Here is a 23,216-nt window from a genome sequence, read left to right as displayed (position 1 = left end):
TAATTCTGGTGCAAACATTTCTATTATAAGAGAATTCTGTCACTTCAACTTACAGAAAATATATAGAATTCTTTAGCCAGGGATGGGGTAGGGCAATCTGGTAGAGTCCAAAACAATGGACTCAGGGGAAGTGTGCAATGCAAGACTTGCCAGAACAGTATGAGGCTAGCTATGTTGGACCCAGAGATCCAGAATGTCTCAGTGCCCTTGATTTTCCCTAAGAACCCACCCAGGGTTTCACCCTAGGGCTAGGGGTAAAAAGTGACAGTTACTGACTATCAGTAGTAATTTATACTGCTGCAAGCTAGGACAGGGCTTAGTTAATGCCCTATCCCTGCTTCCAAGTTTTTTATAATTAGGACACTGTGGAAGGGTTTCTTTTGCTGGACTGGGGGTGAGAAGGCAGAATTAAATGGATGTAGTCTACAAATTGCACTTCCTCTTTCCACCCCTGCCAAAGCCAGATTTGGTACAACTTCTTTGTATCAGTAACCAGAGCAGAGCACAGGGCCCTAAGACAGTATCAAGCAAATTTGTAACGTCCCAGTTTACGTTCCCTTCAGCATTTTTAATAAATGAAACATGAAAGCGCTCTTTATTTGACTAATATTCACCAGTAACTGAGAATATTCAGTGTTATTATTTCCTTATAAAATATAACACATAAGGATACATCAAAAGTGCAGTGCGCAAGGCTGACAACACACAATACACAAGGGATATCATCATGTACTTTAAATTGCATCAGATAAAATATGCAATTTATAGTACATATGCTTATACATTATTGACATGTTGTTATTTTAAAATATTTCTGATACCATGTTTTATTTTCAGCATCGAGCCTTTTCTAAAGGCATCTTCTATTTATAGAACATCTTTGTAAGGGCAAAATTCGAACCCCTACAGTCATGCATGGGAATCAGGCATCTCATCCACAAGTAGATTTGGTCCTAATGAAAGTCCTTTTTATACCTGCTGTTTGCCTGGCAAACAGGATGTGTTTCACTGTAAATTAAGAGAACTCAGTTATGTGCTTGTTGCATTTAGAATACAATGCACAGTAAAATTAGTGGGAATTGTATTTCCACATCTGAGGACAGAATCAGTTCCTGGAAGGTGGGGGGTATAATCTCTTAACTGATGTGCAGGAATTTATACATGCACCTGTCATGAATTACAATGGAAAATAGATGGCAAACATACCAAGTGTGAGAATGTTACTGGTTGGATTTGAACTGTAAATTACAAACTCATGTACATAACCTACCCCGAAGCATACAAGAGTCCAAAGTTCAAAACCAGCACAAAAGTCATTTAATTGTAGCAAAATTTAAATGGAGTGGGCTAGATACTGGGCATACCACAAACCCAGCAAGCTGCTTAGAATATCTAACACAAGCTCAGGTATGTTAATAGAATGTATGAAGGCTGAAAGCCTAGTTTAACCAAAAGTTATTGAACTAGTTTTGGGATTCTCTAAGTAAAAGCTATTATCTTTGTTATGTAATAAACAAAGACCAGATTATCATAACCATCCCTAATAACACAAATATGTTCAGCCTTATTGGTAGAACAGCTGAAAATGGACACATACATTTCTCCAGTAGCAAAAGCAGTCCTGTACCCTCATACTGTGCATTATCCAAGAAAAGTACCCAATTTTTTTTGTTTTGTATTAAAACATACTATGGTGATAATGATTCCATTATACGATCAGAAACAACTCCTTTACTGTATCATTTCATCTGAATCAAGTGTCAATCACAGGGTCATCCAAATAAATTGCTCATTAAATTTCAACACTACCACAACCAAATATATTTTCATCTAGTTACAGAATTTAATGAAATCACATAAGACCTGTGAACCCATTCTGCAAAGCTCACCAGTTGAAGTCTGTGTGTAAAGAGCTTGCATGACTGAGTACATGCCTCAAAAATTTTGCTCTCTATCCTATTTGCCACTTTGTTACCCTTTCAATTTGGTGCTTCTTGCAAACAACATTGTAGTGATTTTCAAGTAAAAGCGTTAGAATATTTAAGGAAAAAAAATAAAGTGGTGTATTTTCATATTAATGCCATTTAAGAGCATTAGGCCAGGTTATCAGTAAGAAGATGGCTATTGTGCCACCTGCTAGTTGCCTACCTTGATTTCCGCAGGGCTTCTTCATCTGGGTCTTGCACTGCAGAGGAGAAAATGATTTATTTAACAAAAATCTCCTCTGTGCTACTCAGGGCTACTGTAGAGTCCAATAGCAGGTTAACCAAAAATATCACTGTAAATTTCATTTAAGGAGATGTACATGACAGCCTCGCAGCAATGCATTATGTAATCAGTGGCTTTCAGTATCAGTGTCAGTGGGTAGACATGAGACATTTACCACAGAGCTGCCTAATTAGGTCTGCAGTAAAGTCTCTGTGTCTACATGTGCAGCCCTATTAGGCCACAGGAAACTAATTAACTCTGCTGCAGGTTAGTATTTGTAAATACAAGTAATATCCTGCTGCAGAGTTCTTTACTATGCAGCAATGCATGTGTAAACACTGACAAGGCTGGCTGGGGCACAAGGGTGCTTCAGTGTGGGGGTTGCCTGCTGGCTAGTCCTGCACTGAAGCATGCTCATGCCACAGCCAGCCCCTCTGCAGCACACTGAGCTAGGTCAGAGCAGCTCTGGGCTGGCAGCCTGATCTCACAAGCCCCCTGACAGCTGGGGCTACTCTGACCTGGCTCAATGTGCTGCGGTTCTTGGCACACATGAAGACGCAGTGCCTGGGAGCAATAAACTCTGGCGTGACATGCACCAGAGTTTATTGCTTTGCATTAATAGCATGTGTAGATGCGTTGAGTGAGTCAGGTAGTAGAAGGGAAACTGCAGTTAAACTACTTTTGCAGTCGCATATTAGCAGCCAATCCACAGTCTGTTAGGATCATGGAAGATGAATCACAAGGAAGTAATTGGATGCTCTCTTCTCACGCAGAGAAAATGAAGAGAAAACACTGGGGAAATGGTGCCTGCTTTCCAATTATGGGATAAAAAAGTAATAGACTTCCCCAAACTCTAAGCTATCTAAATCAGGAGTAGGATATGGAATGAGTACCTGACGATCAGATAAAAGAATTCCATGGACAGCAAACATGGAAACTTTTGTGCCAATGATGGGGGCAGAGTCTTATGTAGGATATTATCTAGGTAATAGGGCTGCTTGGAAATCATATGTACATTAAACCTGAAGTTTCAGGCTGTCCTGGTTTCAGCTCATCATGTAGGAGCATATTGTAACTGATGCTAAATTGTTTGTTCCTCTTTAAGTGAATCAGCAGCTCATTAGCTTATTTCCCTGAGAACTGGGCCATTTCACTAATTATGCTGTAGGGTTGTGTTGAATGTATTAGTCCTTATCATAACAGAATCTGGGTGCTCAAAGGATTTGCTTTATACAAAGGAACATGATACATAGCATTTATGTTTCTTAGCATCTCCTTGGGCTAAGATTCAGGCTCCTGTGATATTAGGCCATATTGGAGATGATCACTGTAGGAAGGGGGTCAACTATGGAAGTCAACAGGCATAAATCTGAAATCCAAGTTTGTTTTTTTGCTGCTTGACTTACTGTACTCCGTTCCTGTCATCTGGGCAAGGATGCGGAAAGACTTTGACTGTAGATTGGCAGAACGGCGACTCCAGTCTTCGAGCTCTTCTTCAGGCTTGTTCTGAGTTTTAAGCACAGCCTGATACACTGGAGAAGCACTGTCTACATGAGGATCTTTAACAGGAAGTGTACTGCAATGTAGAGAGACATGCATTATAAAACAGCACTTGCTGGGTTTACCCCACTTCTCCCCACCATCATCTTATGGTTTTTCTTCAAAAACAAGCAGCAGAAAAATCCCATACCTCCATTTTTCTGAATAACAAATAACCTATAGTAGATCAAAAAATATGGGAGTCAAGAATATTCTAGCTTACACTGTCTAAAAAATCATTATTTTTCTTCAAACCAGCATGTGTGCCTTTTGGTCAATGGATATAGTAGTCTGTCCATGATCCCTAAGCCAATGCAACCACAAAGTTATATTGAGCACCCAACTACAAATGCACCCACCAACAAATGTTCATGACACCACATAACAGCAATTGAGCTAAGCTCTTATTTGGTTCATGATGCAAACTGGAAGCAGACACAGTAATTTAATAGCTTTTTTTCCCATAAGAGCTTAGCTTTTGCATAGTGCACAGTTAAAATTAAATATTAATAGAGCAACAGACACATTACACTGATGATGATGTGTGCAGTCATGTAATAACCTGGCTCCATGGCTCCTCTAAATACAAGATCTATTTTTGAAGTGAATGATTTTTGGAACTTTTTTAATGTGCTATGCCACAGAGCCTTGCAAGCACCATGTTCAACTTCATGAAAATTGAGAAATGGCTATTTTAAATATTAAGAGCTATATGGTTCAGTGAGCTCCATGGTGTAAAGTACAGGGAATCAGAAAAGCCACTTGGTATAAAACTTGCCTCTCAAAATAAGGCTCAAAATTCCTATATGGAAAGATACCACCTTGCAGATAAGACCTATAGAAAATAATTAAAAAAACAACAACCCCAAAACCTCATAGTCTTACAGACCAAAAGGAATCAAGAAAAAGCCAAAATAGCATTTATATGTAGGGACCTACCAAATTCATGATTTGCACAAAAACTGTGGATTTGGTCATCCAGGGAAAAGTATGGGGACTGTGAAAAGGCATGAAATTGGCAATAAGTTGCAGGGGGAGGAGCAGGGAAGAGAATGCTGCAAAAATAGAAAAGGGCAGAAAGCCCTGGCATCCTGAAGCATGGGGGGAGGAAGGGAGAGGAGATTTTCATAGGGGTGCGGCGCTCCCTCAGCCCCCCAGACCTCTAACTGATCAAAGGGCCCTGGAAGTTCCAGCCTTCCTGGAGGTTGACAGATGGCCATCTGTGGCCCCTCGGCCAATCAGAGGTGTGTTTGTGAAGGAGGCAGCATGCTTCACTGTGAAAATGGTGGGTACCCAGGCTAGCACTGTGCTCAGCATATGAAATTGGGGGGCAGCCACCCTGAATTCAGCAGGTCCCTATTTATATGATAACTTGTGAAGAATAATGACATTTATCACACTGAAAAACAATGCCAATTCCTAGTGCCCAGGGCAGCAGCTATCTACTATTGACAGGCATCCCTGCTTTAGCCTTGCATAATATGCGCCATGACAATGGATCTGCATCTGCTAATGCAACAGTGAAATATTTTACAAGGGGTCTGGATACACTGCATGTACTAAAGCATTCCATTAATCCCTACTTCAGTTTCTGGTACCTGTGAAACACTTGTATATTACACATTAGGGCTATACGACGTTTCAGTCCCCAATTCAATATGGCAGAGATTTGGCCTGATTTGGTGGCTGAATCTCCAAATCTGAATTGAATCAGACAACCCTTTAATCTCTCCAAATTGAATTGGAACCCTCCAAATTGATTCGGAGAGATTCAGAAAGATTTGGAGATTTGGACATAGACACTGCTTTAAATGTTTTTACTATGTACCTCTAGGTAGCAGGGGCTTGTGAGTGCTGCAATGCTGGAGCTCATGGAATGTCCCACAGAAGCATGGGGGGCTCCTCAGTGTGCTCAGCAACAGACCTGGAAGTGGACCATTTCCGGTCCACTTCTGGGTCCACTGGGGAATATGCCAGGGGCCCCCCTGCACTTCTGTGGGACGCTCCATGTGCCCCAACACTGCAGTGATCACAAGCTGTGCTACCTCAAGGTATGTAGAAAAAACTTTTAAAGCTGTGTCTATGTCCAAATCGCTGATTCTCCGAAGCAGCATCAGATCTTCAGATGTGGATTTGGCTGAATCGAATCAGAAACCGTGATCCAAATCAATGAATTGAATCACTCTCCCTGATTCAGGGCAAATCTAACTCCGAATCGAATAGGGCCTGCTCTGCACACCCCTATTGCACATCATGTCCTTTAGATTGCTTTCCAATGGGGGTATTTGTACTTAAACCACACTTTTTCCTTTCCTCAGAATCTGACAGGATACAACTTAAATTTCTCATTCTCCTGAACATCATAACACAATGGGCAAATAAAGTAGATTAAGTCAATGGAGGGTGTCTTTCTGTGCAAGTCCTGCAAAAAATGACATGGCAAAATCTGTCAGTCAGGAAGATGCAGTGATGCTCTCTCTCCCCTTCCTCTCCTATTCCCACATCCCACTTCTTCCTTTTCTTCTGTCTAGCTTAACAGTTTTTCTACAGCATCATTCTTTATAATCTTGAAAAACTGAGGGTTATGGAAGCACAGAGGAAGACTAAAAAGGGAAATGGTCCTGTTGTAAGCTACATCCCTCCCTCACCCAAGCTCTGAAGGGAATCCTGACAGAGGACAGGGACATCATGGCACAATGGAACCCAGCCTTACATCTCCTTAAAATAGAAACAGCTTTAGTATAAGGGCTAATAAAGACATTTTGTAATGTTAATAGAAATTAGAGTGTTATTGGGATCATTCAGTTGTCGCAGCTCCCCAGTCAAACTATTATTTATAATGAGACTTGGTTAATTCACTAGTCCAAGGTATTTACAAATTATCCAGTGCTGACCAATTATCAGGAAATATTAATTGGGGGAGGGAAGAAAGGTAAGAGTTTGTATCTAGGAATTCAAAGCCGTGACAAATTGAACCAAAAAGGCAAACTAACTCACAGGTGAATTACCTAGAGTTTACTATATTTCTAGCATGAAATCCAAAACAATAAACAAACTTGAGTCTTTGAAAAGGATTTTGTGAAGGCTTCTCAACAGGTTTCACAATTTTCATGTTTTCAACTGTATTTTGTGTTCATTTCTTTATTGACTTCACAAGCAACGTCTTTTGCCTTTTTTTAACGTACTGGATGACTGACTACCTATTGCTGGCTAACAGTTCATTAACTTCCTATCCCCAGCCTTTTAGTTTAATCCCATTGGAGCTTAAAATACTGCTCTGTCTCATGGTAAATTTCACAGCTGTCAAATGATGGATAGTGGGTAGTACATCTAGTAGGTAGATGGTACATCAGCTATCAGAAATGTACTATTGTGGCAACATTGGCATTTGGGTCATGGACAGACAGCCCGGTTCATTAGGCTGAATACTCAAGCTAAGCGGCTTTGTTCTTATAACTGATTTACAAAAAACTTGATTGAACTGTAAATACAGAAACTCCCATTAGCTCAGATGTGGTTGTCCAGCTGTAGAGACTGGGTCAGGGATTCCAGATTGGCAACATGTATCATGGCATATTAATATTATTACAGTAGACAATCAAAACAGGAAATGGTGTCTGGTATTAACCTCTCCTTGCGGAGAGAAGTACTTCACTACATCAAACTATGTTATATAGCTGAGTATAATGTATTAGAATAGTTCCAACTCTGTCTTTTATGTAACATGCCATTATCTGGGATATATGAGCCAGTCATTTAGAATGGCAGTGTAAAATATAAAGCACCACTGGTGATGTCATTCCATAAACTTAGATGGGAATCTTGACTCTTCCAGAAAACCTGATAATGGAGATAATGAAAGCTCAGCAATCTACTACACCTTTCCCTTATTTTCAAGTTCTTTTCTATGCATGGGCATGTGTGTGTATGTGCATACTACTGAAAAAGGCACACTACTGAAAAACAATTCTACCCAAGTGGTTAAATGATCTTCAGGGTTTGCACATTGCATCTTTGTGTATTTTATTAGACTTTAAAAGAAAGTAATATTTTTGTGCATATTATATTCAGATCACATTTGATTTGTATCAAAATAGAAACAGTTTAAACCTATTTAAATAAAGAATGAGATGATTATTACTTCCACTTCATTATCAGCTATAGTAAACATATAGACTACCTACTAAAGTCTTTACTCGAGTTTAATTTAATCTTTACTTGGGTAACTAATGCCTGAATAATAACTTAGTAAGAGGCTCCCAGTTTGATTCCTGATTTAAAAAAAAATCCGGCTGAATAACTATGAAGTAGGATAGTGCATCTTTATGACTATTGAATAGATGGCACCTGAATTTCAATTATTAACAAAAAAACAGTTATTGAAATGAACAATATTTTGTGAGCGATTGTAAAGTATCAACCATTTTCATTTGCTGTAAAAAGCTAGGGTTTCATTAGGTTGATTAATTTATTTTTTCACTTAACGAAGCAGATTAAGTCCCTTCATAGTGTTAGGTGTTGCACTATGAGTGACCAGATGTCACTGGATTTATGTGTAATTATATGAGAAGTAAAGTTGGCCAATATTCCTTTAATGACTTTTGAAAGAGGTTCTGCTGAAATGAACATGAAACACAAATATGTGTTCTTATAAAGATCAACTCTTGGTTCTTAGTATATAATGAGTTAAAAAACAGCAACATGAGTGTAAAGAACAAGAGCAGTGTAAAGATGGGACATTACAACTTTGCTACTTTTTTAAGTTCTGGCATGAAGTTTTAATAATTCCAGTGTAAATAACTGCCGGAATGCTTTCCTTGACAATATAATATGCTTACATTGAACAACATGACCCTTTTTATATAATCTTTGATGCCAGTGATTTCAAATAATAAGACTAGAAACTGTCCTGATGAAAAAATATATGGTAATACTTTTCCTTCATTGCTATAGAAGCCTAACCAGTGTTCCAGGGCCGTAACATCATTAGAATTATCTCTCAAATGGAAACCATACCCTTCATATTTGGAATTTGAACCCACCAACAATATATCTTACCATTCCTCATCCTCTCATTTAATCTTATGCCAAAGAGGAGTTTAAAAGTGTGGAGTGGAATTCTTTGTGGAGAATTAAGACTAAAGGAGTTGGGCTCATTCAGAATTTGTTTCATTATTTACTATTACTGTTTCTATAGTTATTTTCACATTTTAGCAGAAAATAACTTGGCTTTAGCAGGAATAAATAGCTTATTTCAGACCTGAATCAGCAAACTAATATCTTCAGCTTTCACTGTAAACTGGTGTTCAAAATAGTCAGCATATTACAGGAAGCAAAAGCAATGCCTTAAAGACTAAAACCAATAGCATTAGCAAACAAATGTAGTCCAATCGATCGCCAAGACTTTACAATTCTCTCTGATCAGACTGTCTTAAAAGTATGAAGTTTGCTTTCGTGTCTAAACATAAAAGAACTATTAAAAGCACATACTTAATCTACTAGGGGAAGTGGACCATCACTAAGTAAAAAAACCTATGAAACTCAAAAAAGAATGGTGTGCAAGCAGGCTGGAGTTCTGAGCATTGCTTATTTAGAGAGCTATCTAGATCTGACAACTCATCACAATAAAAGCACTACTCTGCTGGATGAAGCCCAGCTCTCACTCAGTTGTTGGGCTTATAAGTCACTCTTCAAAAAGCAAGCTAATGGCTGTACATTAGTTCATGTAGCAAAGCTTCCACAGCAGCTTGTTATTTAAGGTCAAAGGGAGACTGTAGTCTTGGACATATCTTGCAAGGAATAATGGCTCACTAGAGATGCATCTCTAATCCACAAAGATAAATATAAATTATTATTTCACTTCTAAACACCCTTTGAAGTATAAGATGCAAAATGGAAGAAACCTTATTTAAGAAAAGAACTGTGGCTGGTAGCACCAAAGAAATCAGTGGAGTGAGGCCATGTATTTTATACAACACAGCAAGAGCTGATTCTCAGCTCTCGTTTAATTGCATTTATGTCATTTATACAGTTAAAGGCACATACTTGTGTGTGTGAGATGTAGGCCTTTACTACTAATCAATTTTTCCATCCTCTAAGAAAAATATGTCAATAGTACAGATTTTCCCCTATTACAACATTCATAACATTCTTATCTCCATCTTTTACTTAATGGACGTTCTCTCATCTTATCTGGGATTTCTGGAAGGGGCAATTTTTCCTCAAGCATCAAGTACTGGGCTCCTCAGCAGGAAGAACAAAATGGACTGGTGCTCTGATACGTTACAGTAGATGTTTGCTTTGAACTGCACCAGATAGATCCTATTTGTGTGCCATCTATTAAATAAGAGATTCCACATGCTCAACAGTTGAATGGTACAATCCTGGGCATGTGTTACAATTTGTATTGTATGACTTTACACCAGTTTGTTAAAAGGGCTAATATATAATAAAATGCCTCCATATCACTATGAAAAAAGTGAACCCCTTTACAGTACACACATGCACTGCCTTTCTGTACTCTGCTAGTTAGAAATATGGATCTACTTACGCCAATGGAGATTCACTGAGAGTCATATGGTCAAAATGCAACAAAAGGTATTGTGTAGGGCCCATCATTAGCGAGAGTTGTGATGCACGCAAAAGAGTAATGTTAGTATCAGAAATTAGTGAAAAGGGAATGAATAAAAGAAAAAAAGAAGAGAAAAGAAATGATCAATAAAAGGTAGCATAAGTAAATACATACAACATTAGCATTTAGAATAAGCCTTCTGTTTGTTGAAAGTATAGCATGTTTGCTCCAATAATTTCAAGACAAGATTAAAGTTTCCTATTCTACAGAGAAAAATGTATTCTAAGAAAGGCATAGGGCTGCACATAGCTCTTATAAAACCAGAGGAGTTATTTCATAGTTCTGATTATACTCAGGGAAGCTTGAAAGAAAATCAAACAGTTTGTCAAGAGCAAATCCCTGATCCTGCAATCAAGGCATACAGACTTGCGACCCTGCAAAAGTCCATTTACTTCAATGGGAGAAATAAACCTAAAGATTACAGACTTAATTTGTTTGGTCCATATCATTCATCCACAAGTTCTGCTGTATAGGAAAAAGTCATGCTCCAATTCATCTGCCACTTAACACTGGTTCACACTGGTATGATCTACTGATTCAGTGGGGATCAAGGGGGTTAATCCTTCATTTATTTCAGTGTGAGAGAAGTATCAGGTTTCAGAAGAAAAGTGTGTTATTCAATAACTTATAGCATACCATTTTAAAGGCAATTTTTATCCATTAAATCCATGTGATGCTTCTTAGACTTAGGCTGCTATTGTAAAAATATTTGCTTAAATAATTCTGAAGATACATACTGACAGGTACAATACATGCTATTAAGGAAAGTAGTTCTTGAACATCGGATCAAGATCTCATGAGTCCTCCTTAGGCGAGACCTGAAATTGCCCAGAGCACAAACAGTGCCTGACTGAGGACTGCAGACTCTGGCCCAGGAAGAATAAGCTTTTGAAGTTTCTTTTAGAAGACCATGTCCCTTATATTAAAGAGCAAAGCCCTGACTCCAGTGGGAGTTCTGCATCTATATGCCTTTGAGGGTAATGACTCAAAAGATAGTTGAATGGATACTGGCAATTTCCAGCTAGTTTTGAGTCTTATCTACAGACAACATTTCTTAAACCAGTAAACACCATGCAATTATACTTGTATGCCCTAAAAGCAGCAAAAAAGTCTATGTAAAGAAAGGAAAATAGCACACATCCTGAACTGTGACCCAGAATGCATAATTTCTATCTGCGACAAAAGGCTTTGATGTAGAAGTCCCTGAAAAGACATGTACACACCAACCCACTGTTCATCTATGCTTCTTACAAGAGCAGGTCTATGAAATTGGGTCATTCTCTAGGGCAGTTTCAGAATCCCAGCTGTCAGCTGACCCTCAGTTTCAGGTAGCTGAAGCTGGAATTCCAAATGATTAAAGGACAAAAATAAGTTGTTATTTTCTTGTTACCTATTTTTATTTCAAGCTGGAATAAGAATAATTTTAAGGGAAGAAAGGTTTTCTGTCTCCTGGAATATTTTAGATTTGAGACTAAGAGAAATACAAACTGGAAGAAAACATAATTATGAAGTACTGTAGGTAAAGCTGAGGATACTGAAATAGCCTAAAGGATCCTAGATGATACCACATTTCAATCCAGTTGTATAACATGTTTCCATAAAACATATGCCTTTGGTCCCTTTATGCTGGATTTGTTCAAGATAGGCTGTTTACATATTCCTTTTGCACACCACCATTAAACTTCTCAGGGCTGAAAAAGCCATAGAACCATTAAGAAAAGCAATGATAATGTACAGTGCTGCAAAAATTGAAAGTGCCTATTAAGAACAATAGAGGATCCTGCTTTCCATATACAGAAACATCCATCTGATTGCCAAAGACAATAGAGACGGGTAAGACACCCATATATAACTTAAACCAGGGTGACAAAAGTTATTACTTCTTATTGGTATACATATTCCTACAAAAAGATCATTTTTAACTGAAATGTCTTCTCATCTGTGAAATATCCAGGCTCCTAATAATCCTAAACAAGAGGTTTCTAGAAAATAACATTAGTGTTACTTAAAATTAAATGATGATAACATAACAGAGGGCTCCATTCTAAAAGAATGGAACAGTAACTAAAAAAAATGCATATATTGCACTTTTATATGCTCATAACATCTGTCTTCCCATGAATGTTGTGCTATGTAAACAATGCAAAATTTACACTTAAAAGATTATAAGAGACATCATAAAAAATAATAACTATCCATATATAGTTATCCTCCTCCCCATTTATATTTTTACTATAGGTGAAGCATACAAAGTAGATATTCATTTGCATTGTGATAGAAAAATATATATTATAATTGAATAACTTCAACTTTTATGCTTAAGTCATCTCGTTTTTCTGAGGTCAAAAGTGAATATCATTAAAACCTAAACCCAGAATCTGCTCTCAGTTATACCAGTATGAAAACCAGAAGACCTCATTCAAGTCCATGGAAATACTCTGGCTATATACCCTTGTAACTGAGAACAGAACCCAAATTACAGAGGTTGCCTAAAGATAGCATATCTACTTAAAAACAAAACAAAACACCAAAGTGATAAAGCAATTAATTCCTTAGAACAATAATTTGATGGCTCACTTTTGTAACCCCACCCCAGAAACATCTCCCCCTCTCAGGTTTGCATGCTTCCTGGTTCTCAGGTGAGTGTGTGTTTCTCATTCCACATGTTTAACCTGCATCCATATCAGTTGGAGGAGACAGACAGTCCATTGGTAATAAATGGCTCTAAGCAGTTTCTAACAGTTTTTCAGTAAATCAAATCTGGTGCTTATGCTACTGAACAAGGCAGCTCTAAGGATAACTACACTTAAGTGAGACAGGATGGGAATGACAATGTTTTTTGCTTCAGGCAACATATACAGGTGGCCAAATTGTGCCACACATTATAACACTGAACTCTCTGATTAGCCCCATATATTTCAGCAGACTTGTGCAGTAAAGTTATTACCTAGTATGAATGGTGGCAAAATGTGACATTAAATAAGGAAATGACCCAAATAATAGGGTATTTTGAAACATGTTTCTGACAGATTTTGTTTAATGATGGCAATTCATCTCACTCCTTAAAACATCCATTGCCATCATGGAAGAACCATATGCAGGTTTCCCTCGATTTATGCTGTACATGCATTCCCAGAGAATGGCGCATAAATTTAATTCACGTAAAGTGAACCCACTTTACAATGCAACAAATAGGGATAGGCTCCCATGGTGGGGAGGGAGGGAGGGAGTGAGTGAGGCTGGGACTAAGGATGGGGCAGGGGAGGGGTTCTGCTGCCAGGGCTGTACAAGGCAGCAAAGCAGAGGGAACAGAGTGGCACTTACCCCAGCCCCAGCTGCAGCAGCCCTGGGAGTGGCCAGCGCCCGCTGCCTGCAGTTGCTGAGCTGCACTGTGCTCTGCCTGTCCCCACTCGCCTCTGATCCTGGGCTGTGCCATGCACTAGTGCAGGCAGTTGGTGCCAGCTGCTCCCGGGGCTGCTGCAGCTGGGGCTGGGGTGAGTGCTGCACCCGGTGCCACTCAGGGCTCCACTTGTCCTCACTCACCCCATCCTGTGCTGGAGCAGCCCTAGGAGTAGCCAACACCAGCTGCCTGCACCATGGCACAGTGCAGCCCAGGAGCTGGGGTGAGCCCAGGCACGGGTGGACCTGTGGAGCACAGTGCAGCCCAGCGGCCACAGGCACCTGGCACTGGCTGCTCCTGGGCCACTGCAGCTGGGGCTGGGGTGAGTGGGGCCATGGCCCTTTCCCCTCCACCCACAGACTTACCTGCTTGGGCGGGGGGCATCTATTCTGATCACATAAGAGTAAATTTACTTCGCGTATAATGAATTATGGGTCTAAATATGCTCATTACATAAGAGTTAATTCACATATAAAGAACTTGCAAAAACCGAGGGAAACCTGTAGATTTATGTACACAAGTCACAATACATATACACATAAATACAACCACACACGTATGTGTGTATGACCCTATGGGATTTATGGCATTTCTGTTAGGCATTATGGCTCCCAACTCTAGAAAAAATATTGAAACGGGAATTACAAACTTTCAATTCTATACTGCCTGCCTTCTTTTAGTTTTAAAGGCATTAATTGCATTGCACAAACTTTGAAAGAAATACTAAACTCTATTCTTCTGCATACATACAATGCTTCAGAGAAAAGGATCAGGGGAAGGGAATGGTGTACATGCACAGGAGGACTATTTGATGTCATGCATACAAGGAAATAACCTTACCCAGCAAATTCACCACCTTGGGCCTGTGCCTGGCCTGCAATGGCATCCATGATGGCATCCTGGGAATACATGCTGATTGGGGTATTATACTGGGCATGAATTATAGTAGCTTTGCCACCTGGGCCTTTCACCTCAATAGGTTTGTGTGTAGACAGGGCAGAGTCCTTCAAGACATTGGGGTTGAAGCGTTCCACATACTCCGTGCTAGGGTTATATGAGAGTAAATTTTGCAAAGGGAAGAGAGAGAAGGGGAAGAAAAGACAAAGGGGTGAAAATAGGTGAAAGATATAACAACAGCAGAGGAATGTGCATGTGCTCATGACATCTCATCCCAAAAGCTTGAATACAGACCAGAAGAGAGACAGAACACGTATTTTGTAATGTAATTAAAAGGGGCCTTTTAAACTTCTAGAAAGTTTTAATGCATTGATGTAGATGCCTATTTCTCCTATTTAGAGGGTTATAATATTTTTACATGGTTAATTAATCATGGTGATATTTACTAATAAACATTTTTAATCTTCCAACACTTCACAAATAATATATAATTAATCCTTACAAAACTTTTGTTCAGGAACTGTGAAGGTTACCAAAAAATGTCACCACATCTTGAAGCTAGATTCTGTATTTCCTAAATAATAGTTAAGGTGGCAATTAAAGGCCATGTATCATGGGGTAGTTGCACTTTATAATGACCTCCATTGTGGGTAAAGTTTTTCAGCAGAGAAACTGCCCACACGGGTCAAGTGATACACCCAAAGCCACAATCTGTCCAGTATCAGAGCCAGTTATGGAACTCAGAGGTCCAGGCTCTCTCATACATACATTTGATGTATAATGATATACCTCTTATGATTTACTTAAATTTTTTTAAGTTACTGTTTTATACTCAAATCTTCATTTAACTAACTGCTTCTACCTAGCCTGTGGGAAACCTGTGCAAAACATTAGTACAATATCCTTATCTGTCCCCTCAGACCTGCCAAAAAAACAGGGGCATGCCTGAGTGCTGCAGACACTATATGCTACCTTAACGTTTGTTGAAATTCAGAATGTCCAGTCATAGAAAAAACAGGTTCTGTGAAGGAGTCATTCTAGTTCAACCAAAACTAGAAGCAAACAACTTCTCGACAAAAAAAAAAAAAAAGAAATGATGAATGTTTTGCATTTTGAAAAGAAAATAGGTATGTTTTAATTTTTCAAAAATGAAAGAAGAGTTGGATGCTCCTGACTGCCCTAGCCAACCTTATGGTTAGGAGCGTTCCAGGCTTCAAACAAGAGTCCAAAACTCTGGGAGTCCCCATCTCAATTTTGCTACCCGAGGGTCCAGGACTGTTAGGTTCTCTGCTTTGAAGACAGCAGCTTAAAAAATTCCCATCTCAAACTTTGTCCCATTTTGTCAAGATTTCCCCATACCCTCCTGCTGAGTCAGGAGCTTAGCCCCCAAGAATGTTTCCTAGAATCATGGTCTCCCAAGCTTACAGACTTCTGACTCTATGACAGAGAGCCTGATACCCTACACTCCTCAACACCAAAACAGTCCATGTGGAAAGGCTGTCTTAGAATCATGGGCTCTGAAAACAGAAGGTAAACTACTCATAAGGTAAGCAAGAAGGAAACCAGAATAAGTTTCTGATGTCTGCTGAAACTAAATTTGGTTCAGCAGAAGTTCACCAAACTCCAAACATTTCTGCAATAAATTTTGATTTCTACAAACCAAGATTTTTCAGTGAAAAATGGTTACGTCAGAACACTCCTCCTGACAAGCTTAGTGTTAAAAGTGTGGAAACTGTTCCAGCTGATTAGGTAACAACAGGCACATCTACATGTGTGCTTTAATTCACATTATCCTATTTTAATGCACATTAAAGTGTCACTTAAAGTGCTATTTAGCTAATACACATTAAAATAGTTTAATAAACATTGTCACTTAAAAACCATGGGCATTTTTACACATACAAGCACTGCAGAGCTGGGCGCTTCAAAAAGCGCCTAGCGCTGTGATGCTTGCAGTTGTATAAGCGGCGAAATGCAAGTCAGCACTGAGAAAATGGCAGCGATGCACTTTGGAACTAAAACGCATAGAAGTTGCTTTAGTTGAAAAGCACACTGCCACCATTTTCTGCACGCTGATGCGCATTTTGCTGCACATAGCATAGCACAGTTCATATCAGCTCACATGTGGAGCAGACTCGATTAATTGAATCTGCTCTGAAGGGGTGGATCTCTGGTGCATCATGGGACAAAAGTATGTGAATAAATGCCCTGTGCTCTTTAGTTAATGCACATTAAGACAGTTTAGTGCGTATTTTCCTAGTACCTCGTAATGGAAGTACTAGAATTAATGCTCATTAACTAAAGCGTGTTAATGCATGTATAGACGCGGCCACTAATAACAAGTCCTGCCTTCTAGGAGTCACCATCTTCAGAGGTCCAAAGGTGGTGGACACAGTTTGTTTCCATGGATACAACATGCACCCCAACCCTCAGACAAGGGGAAGTAAAAAAGCCAGGAAAAAAATCTCTTCCTACAAATTGTACAGACTCTTATCAACTAATTGACTGGAAAGTTCCCTGGATATCAGACCTGATCTGCTCTCCCAGGCAGTGGATTCCATTTACTTTGCTTTAAAACAGTCTTTTGTTCAGTGAGATGCCTTAGGTAGGAAGGATAATAGGAGAGAGAATTGTGTAGTATGCCAAAATATTTTAAAAGAACATTAACAGCAGCATGCAGAAGGAAGAAACGCATGCCATGTTGCAATCAGAGCTGTGTAATACATGCATAGACATTTTGAGGGGGGAAAGGATGCATTATGCATTCACCATAAATGAAAAAGCATAATTATACATATGTTTTCACTACTTTAAATGTCTGTTCATTAACACACAATTAACCTAATAAAACTACTTTTGCTAACAGCTTTATATGGAGCAATTCATGAAGAGAAAGAGAGAGAAGTTGCATGTTGTGCCCAATTTTGTTTTTGTTTTTAACACGCTCATACCTTGTTATAGTAATGTCGTCTTTTACCCTTGTAATGCATTAAGCCATGAGACAACAGTTTGGAATTTGTAGATTGTTGAGATTAAGAATTGTGTTCTCCTTTCTCCTATCAAAGAACTTCCATATCTAAGAACCAGGAGTGACTGTGTAGGGTCATCAATTTATCTTTAGTTAACCAAACATGTCATATTTTGGAAACTGTCTAAAAATGCAGACCAGAGCAATTGACTTAAAACAACTGCAGTTCTTACACTTTGCAAAAAGGCTTGAGGTCTCAAGGATGACTACAGTCCCATAAACACAAGTGATTTTTTGTTTTGGAATTGTGCAACTGAAACAATTTTACCAATCTTTTAGAAAAATGGGGCTCCATCCTACTGTTCTAATTAAGCCAAATCTTTCATTGACATCAACAGGTACTTTTATAAAAAAGAATCATAAACGCCATAGACTTTAAACTACTGAGTTTCTGTTACAACATCTGATGAGGACAGGATAATGCCACTATGAGATGCCTTGTTTAAGGTGGAGATCCAGAGCCAACAGAAGCAAAGGACTAAAAGCTAAGAGCTGGGGTTCTGCATTAGATACTGCTGACAGGACATTCAGCAGGTGGGCAAATTTGTGTACCTTATATTCCCAGATGACAAAAAAACTGTTTGTAAACAGAGGAAGTAATAAACAAAGTGCAGCATAAAAGAGGCCACCACATGCAACTCATGGTACTTCAACATCAATACTCTGCCCCCAGTGGACAAATGCACTGCTCGCTTCAGTGGAAGCAATATGCACCTGAATCCACTTACTCCAAGGACTGAGTGTGGTCATCAAAGAAAGACAAATCCATGTAAGCTATCCCTATTTTGCTCACTCAAGAAATATCATTTTCAGTTAAACTACTCTTGCTACATCCACCAACTATGTTACCAGTTTAAACTGGTTCAATTTAGAGTTTAAGTTTCCAACATTTATGGATCTCCAAGATGTTGAATGGTCCTGGGCACTTTCTGGAACTCCAAAGTGTTGGATGGTAATGGGCAAGTTCCATGGCAGAAGGATAAAGTGAAAATGTAGAAAGACTCTTTTGCTTAGTTTTTTAAATTTAGGGTCAAAGATGACTAATAACTTTTAAGTCAAATCATCAGGTCTGTACTAAATTTCCAGTGAAGTCAAATACTTCTTATATCTTTTAAAAAATAATACTGAAGACAATGGGAATTTTGATGGAACAAGATTTCAAGATTAGTTTCCAGCCTAAGAGTAAAGAAACACGTGCAATTATATTAAGAAAAAAAACCTGTGATCGAGGTCCACAAAATCCTGAAGACATCAAGATTACCCAAGAATTAAGAAGAATGGTACGTTTAAAGCAGGAGCTTTAAAAGATCTGAAAAGCGTTTGCAATAGTTAAACAAGCTCAGATCTAAGCTGCATTTGCACTGTTAGGACATCAACACAGAACACCAAACAGGTAGCAGAGTTTCAGGGATATTCTTAGAACAGGACCCCACTGGATACAGTAGCAATGTACGATACTCATCACACCAATGAGATATTTTTTAAAAGCTCTCTATCTGCTAGCAGGCAAAGCAGAAAACAAGGGTTCATGCTACCCCAAAGAAAACAACTCTTCATACAGATAGTATAGCACGTCCACACTATTTGATACTAACTTGGCAGCTGTGTTGGCTATGACCTAGGGGAAGAGAAAAGAGAACAAACAACACGAAGGGAAAAAATAGAGAACAACAATTTTAGAGTGTAAAGAGCAGAACATATTTGCCAGGGCTTAATACTGCTTTTTTTCAAACCGTCTACAAATAGGAATAGAAAGCTACTATTACCCTGAAAAATTGCAATGTGATCAAGAGAGGAAAAAATGTAGGGATTAGAGTGTATCCACAGAGATTTAATAAGGTACCAAACATTTTGGCTGACCCTTGACATGCTTTTCTTACTGTGCATCACTGGAAGTATGGTTTTTGGGGGCTATGGAAGCAAGGAAGTAGAGCTCTCTACAGGCTGTACACTCATCTGAAAATAGTTTTGAGTGGCAGAGATTATATCCTCTCCTAGACTCCAAATATGCAAGAATATGATGCCATTCCCATTAGCCCAAACACAATAGTGCCAACTGTAAGCATGATCTGCAAGCATTTTGTTTGCTGGAGAATATGCAAGGAAGAGATCAAGAGATGTTTTTTAGAAGATGTACAGAGAAGGGGAAAACCTCCCAATGAAACATCTATGATCTTATCTAAACTTTTTACTTTGGTGTTTGTCAACTGACTTAAATATAGTACAATCATTCTTCAGTTATACCACTTAAAGTGAAAAGCAAATCAGACCTATATGCATTAATTCTGTACCACGTGTTCTTTTGAGGTCAGTTACAAGAAATATTCTCTCACATGTAGCATACAATACAGGAGGAAACTAGGTGTAGCACCTGCTTCATTGCATTAACCATAACCGATTGTAGCTTACCTAGCAGTTCCCAAGTATCATGATACTTGGGATCAAAACTTGGGTCTCAGGCAGACAAAACTTGGAAGCACTGCAGAGACAACACACCTGGATTTGCCTTTCATTTTCTATTGACCCCTTCTCCTGCAAACATAGACTGTGTGAACCTAAGCGTCCAGAGGTCTCTCTCAAAGCTTTCCAAACCCATCTTTTCTCATCTGATGGTGAATAGGAGATTATGCTCCTGACCTAGGAAGAGTGAACAACATTCCACACAGGAATAGTCATCAGCAGTATTTTTAATTAGGCTATGTTTGATAGAATGGGACATCACCCCCTTCCCCAGTTGCTTCTGCAGTGTTTGGAGTGTTCAGATTTCCCATGTGGCACAGCAAAGCAGCATGACCACTGGGACAAACCTAAAACTGCTCTGATGTCTGTAGTTCTTTGAACTGACTTCTTTAATGTGGGGCTATTCTGCAGCTTGCTCATCCAAATTTAATTTGAATTATCAAAAAACACTGCATGGAGCCACAGCTGTGGCATGGGGCTCTTGTACTGTTGCATTGCTCTGCCAGAACAGTTGTAAACTGCATTTGTCTCACCTTATGTTCCTGAGATTCTCAGGTTCGAGAATATTCTGACAACTCTGTACACTGTCCATTAAACCAAATATATTTGTCTGTTACAGGAACCAGTAGAGATATATTAGGAAAAAGTTGTAGCCTGTAAGCAGATCAGTGATTCTACATCCATTTTAGGTATGTGTTGGACAGCTGGGCAGTTGCTTACAGTGAAACATGGTGTAATAGTATCATTTTCTGAAGTAGGTGCTGGTGGCTGCTCTGAATTCTCCGTTAGTGAAATATGAAGAGCCTATATAGAAAAACTGCAAATTTAATTGCTGGAAAATATATTGTGCACAATCTTGTGAGACGAGTTCAACAGTCACAATCATCAGTAGGAATTTTTCAGATCTAAGCAGATTATCAAAACTCCCTAAAGCATCAGTGAAGCTTGGCCTCCCTTATATGCTGGGCTGACATGATATAAATCCTTTCCACCTCATCCCCATATGTCATTTTAGTTTATTTCTAAATACAGATCTGCACTGCAATGCTCAACTTGCTCACTCAAAGATGTCACTTAGTAATGAGCTGGTAACTCTATGCTCTTGGCACACAAACTCATATGGATAGGCATTTACTGCTCTGACCTACGACGTGCAGGATAGTGTATGCTGAAATAAGAAAGAACTATATGTGAGAGTCTGTATCTCAGGTCCCTGGAAGACATTGTACTTAGGATGCAATTAACCCTTTTTATCACACATTCAGGGAATTAATGGAACAACAAAATAAGAAACCAGCCAAAAAATGTTCCACAAAATATGGGGAGCATTTTTGTGGTTGGTTTCCATCAAGCTGTAAATTGAAAGTATGGCAGGGTAGCTCTGCCTTGTAGTCTATATGTTTGGTTCTGGCTGACAGCCATGGGCAGCACTGCATAGGGCTGTACCTACAGCTTTTAATGTGATGAAGCACAGGGAGCTCATCAGCTGGGCCAGTGTGCCAGGTTACAGTGAGCTTGTCTTGCCCTGTAGTTGCCACAGGGCTCATCCTGAGGGAGCTGTGGGGCAAGGTAAACATCATGGGGCAAATCAAGCACCCTGCTGGTTCATGGTGAGCCACAGGGCTCACCAGAACCTGGCACTCGAACATGCCTTACTCTATAGCTCCTTCAAGAGCTGGGAGACACCCAGCACCATGCTGGGTGTCACTGAACTGCAGTGCTCACTTTGAAAAGGAACTGGAATGCGCCTTGATCTATTGTTCTGAGGAGCAATGGGGCCAGGCAGCCAGCCATCTGGGTTTGTTGGTGCCCAGCTGGGCTGACAGGCACAGGGGAGGGTTAAATTGTCTGGCGAGGGGAGCCCTTGTGCTATCTTGGGCAAGTACCTTACTGTTCCCAAGTGGGTTGCAAGGTTTCTGTTACAATAACGATGCAATTGGCAGAGCAGTAAATGCCAACAATCGTATGTTCTGCCACACAAGTGTGGCATAGCAGGATGCACAGCTGTTGGGACTAGGGATAAGATCCCATAGTGCCTTTATTATAACATGGCTGGGGACCTTATTCTCAGTCTTTATTTATGTTACCTTCAGGTGGGCTTTTATCGGTGAAGATATGCTGTAGTAATGGGCATGGGGCATCTCCTGCCATTTTCTTTATCAAATGTCTATGTGGCCCTACAATCAGGCCTTAGTCCCAGAAGGGCATAAGAACAAGAGACTGGAAACTCTACAGGTGGGAAGGGAATCATCTCAATGAACCTTTGTTACATTTCATCAGAAAGGTCAATCTTCTCAATGCTCCCCAGGTGTCCCCTCTAACATACCACTAGATCCTGTTTAAAAATTCCAAAGGATAAATTAAAAACTTGCAACACTGACATATAAAATGTACCTTGAGATGGACCTGCCTGCCTACCTAGGTTATATTTAGCTACCACCACCTAAGCACCTGGGAGCTCATGGATTCAAAGTTTTTCTGAATCACATTCTTGCTCGGTACAGTTCCCTGTCATGCTACTTAATAGTAGTGTGCAAGACGACCCAGTTCAGAGATGCCTTGTACAGCCAGTTTTGCTTTTTCAAACAGCTTCTTATAAATGCTTAAGCAAATTCAGAGAAAAAGAAACTCATGGATAATATATGGTCCAAAGACAGCTAGTTTTCCTATAAGTTTTAGGTTACCATCCCCAGGGCACTGACAGGAAAGACTACCACTCCCTGAGTGACAGTGAAAATTAAAGGGCCGTGAACACTAAAGTCTCACAATATGTCAGCTTTACAGAGACACTGTTTCAAATAACTTTGGGCTTTGTGTACTGTTATTAAAACAGCTTTTTCTTTCCCATTAATTCCTTACTGAACAACACTATAAAGCCTGCATTTTGAACACTGGTTTAAGTCCTTTTAATGGGTTATAAGTGTGAATTTTATTTCCCTATTTGTTCATTTATACTTAAAAATTGGGGACAGATTGGCAATACCTTATTTAGATATTATAGCTCTTCATACAAGAGCACCCAGCAGCCATATTCAAATCCAGAGAAAATTCTC

The 23,216-nt window shown here is 39.4% G+C and overlaps 1 protein-coding gene across 15 annotated transcripts in view; it reads right to left on the bottom strand.

Moving 5' to 3' along the window:
• Nucleotides 1-23,216, bottom strand: part of LDB3 (LIM domain binding 3) — a 233,176-nt gene that overhangs the window by 73,934 nt on the left and 136,026 nt on the right. For 7 of the 15 annotated variants that reach the window (XM_019502234.1, XM_019502228.1, XM_019502235.1 and 4 more), the window contains exons 7-9: nt 10,298-10,312; nt 3,615-3,784; nt 2,149-2,185 (exon numbers count right to left, since the gene is read on the bottom strand). In XM_019502234.1, coding sequence (XP_019357779.1) covers nt 2,149-2,185; nt 3,615-3,784; nt 10,298-10,312 — 222 coding nt within the window. Of the gene's footprint in view, nt 1-2,148; nt 2,186-3,614; nt 3,785-10,297; nt 10,313-14,618; nt 14,823-19,298; nt 19,322-23,216 lie in introns of all 15 variants that reach the window. The other 8 variants (XM_019502238.1, XM_019502239.1, XM_019502243.1 and 5 more) reach the window with 3 other exon arrangements.

The sequence above is a fragment of the Gavialis gangeticus genome, unplaced genomic scaffold (assembly GCF_001723915.1).
Source record: "Gavialis gangeticus isolate Ggan-Ray unplaced genomic scaffold, GavGan_comp1, whole genome shotgun sequence".
Lineage (NCBI taxonomy): Eukaryota > Metazoa > Chordata > Crocodylia > Gavialidae > Gavialis > Gavialis gangeticus.
Note: the sequence above shows the minus strand (reverse complement) of the source record. Positions and strands in the feature narration are given on the sequence as shown.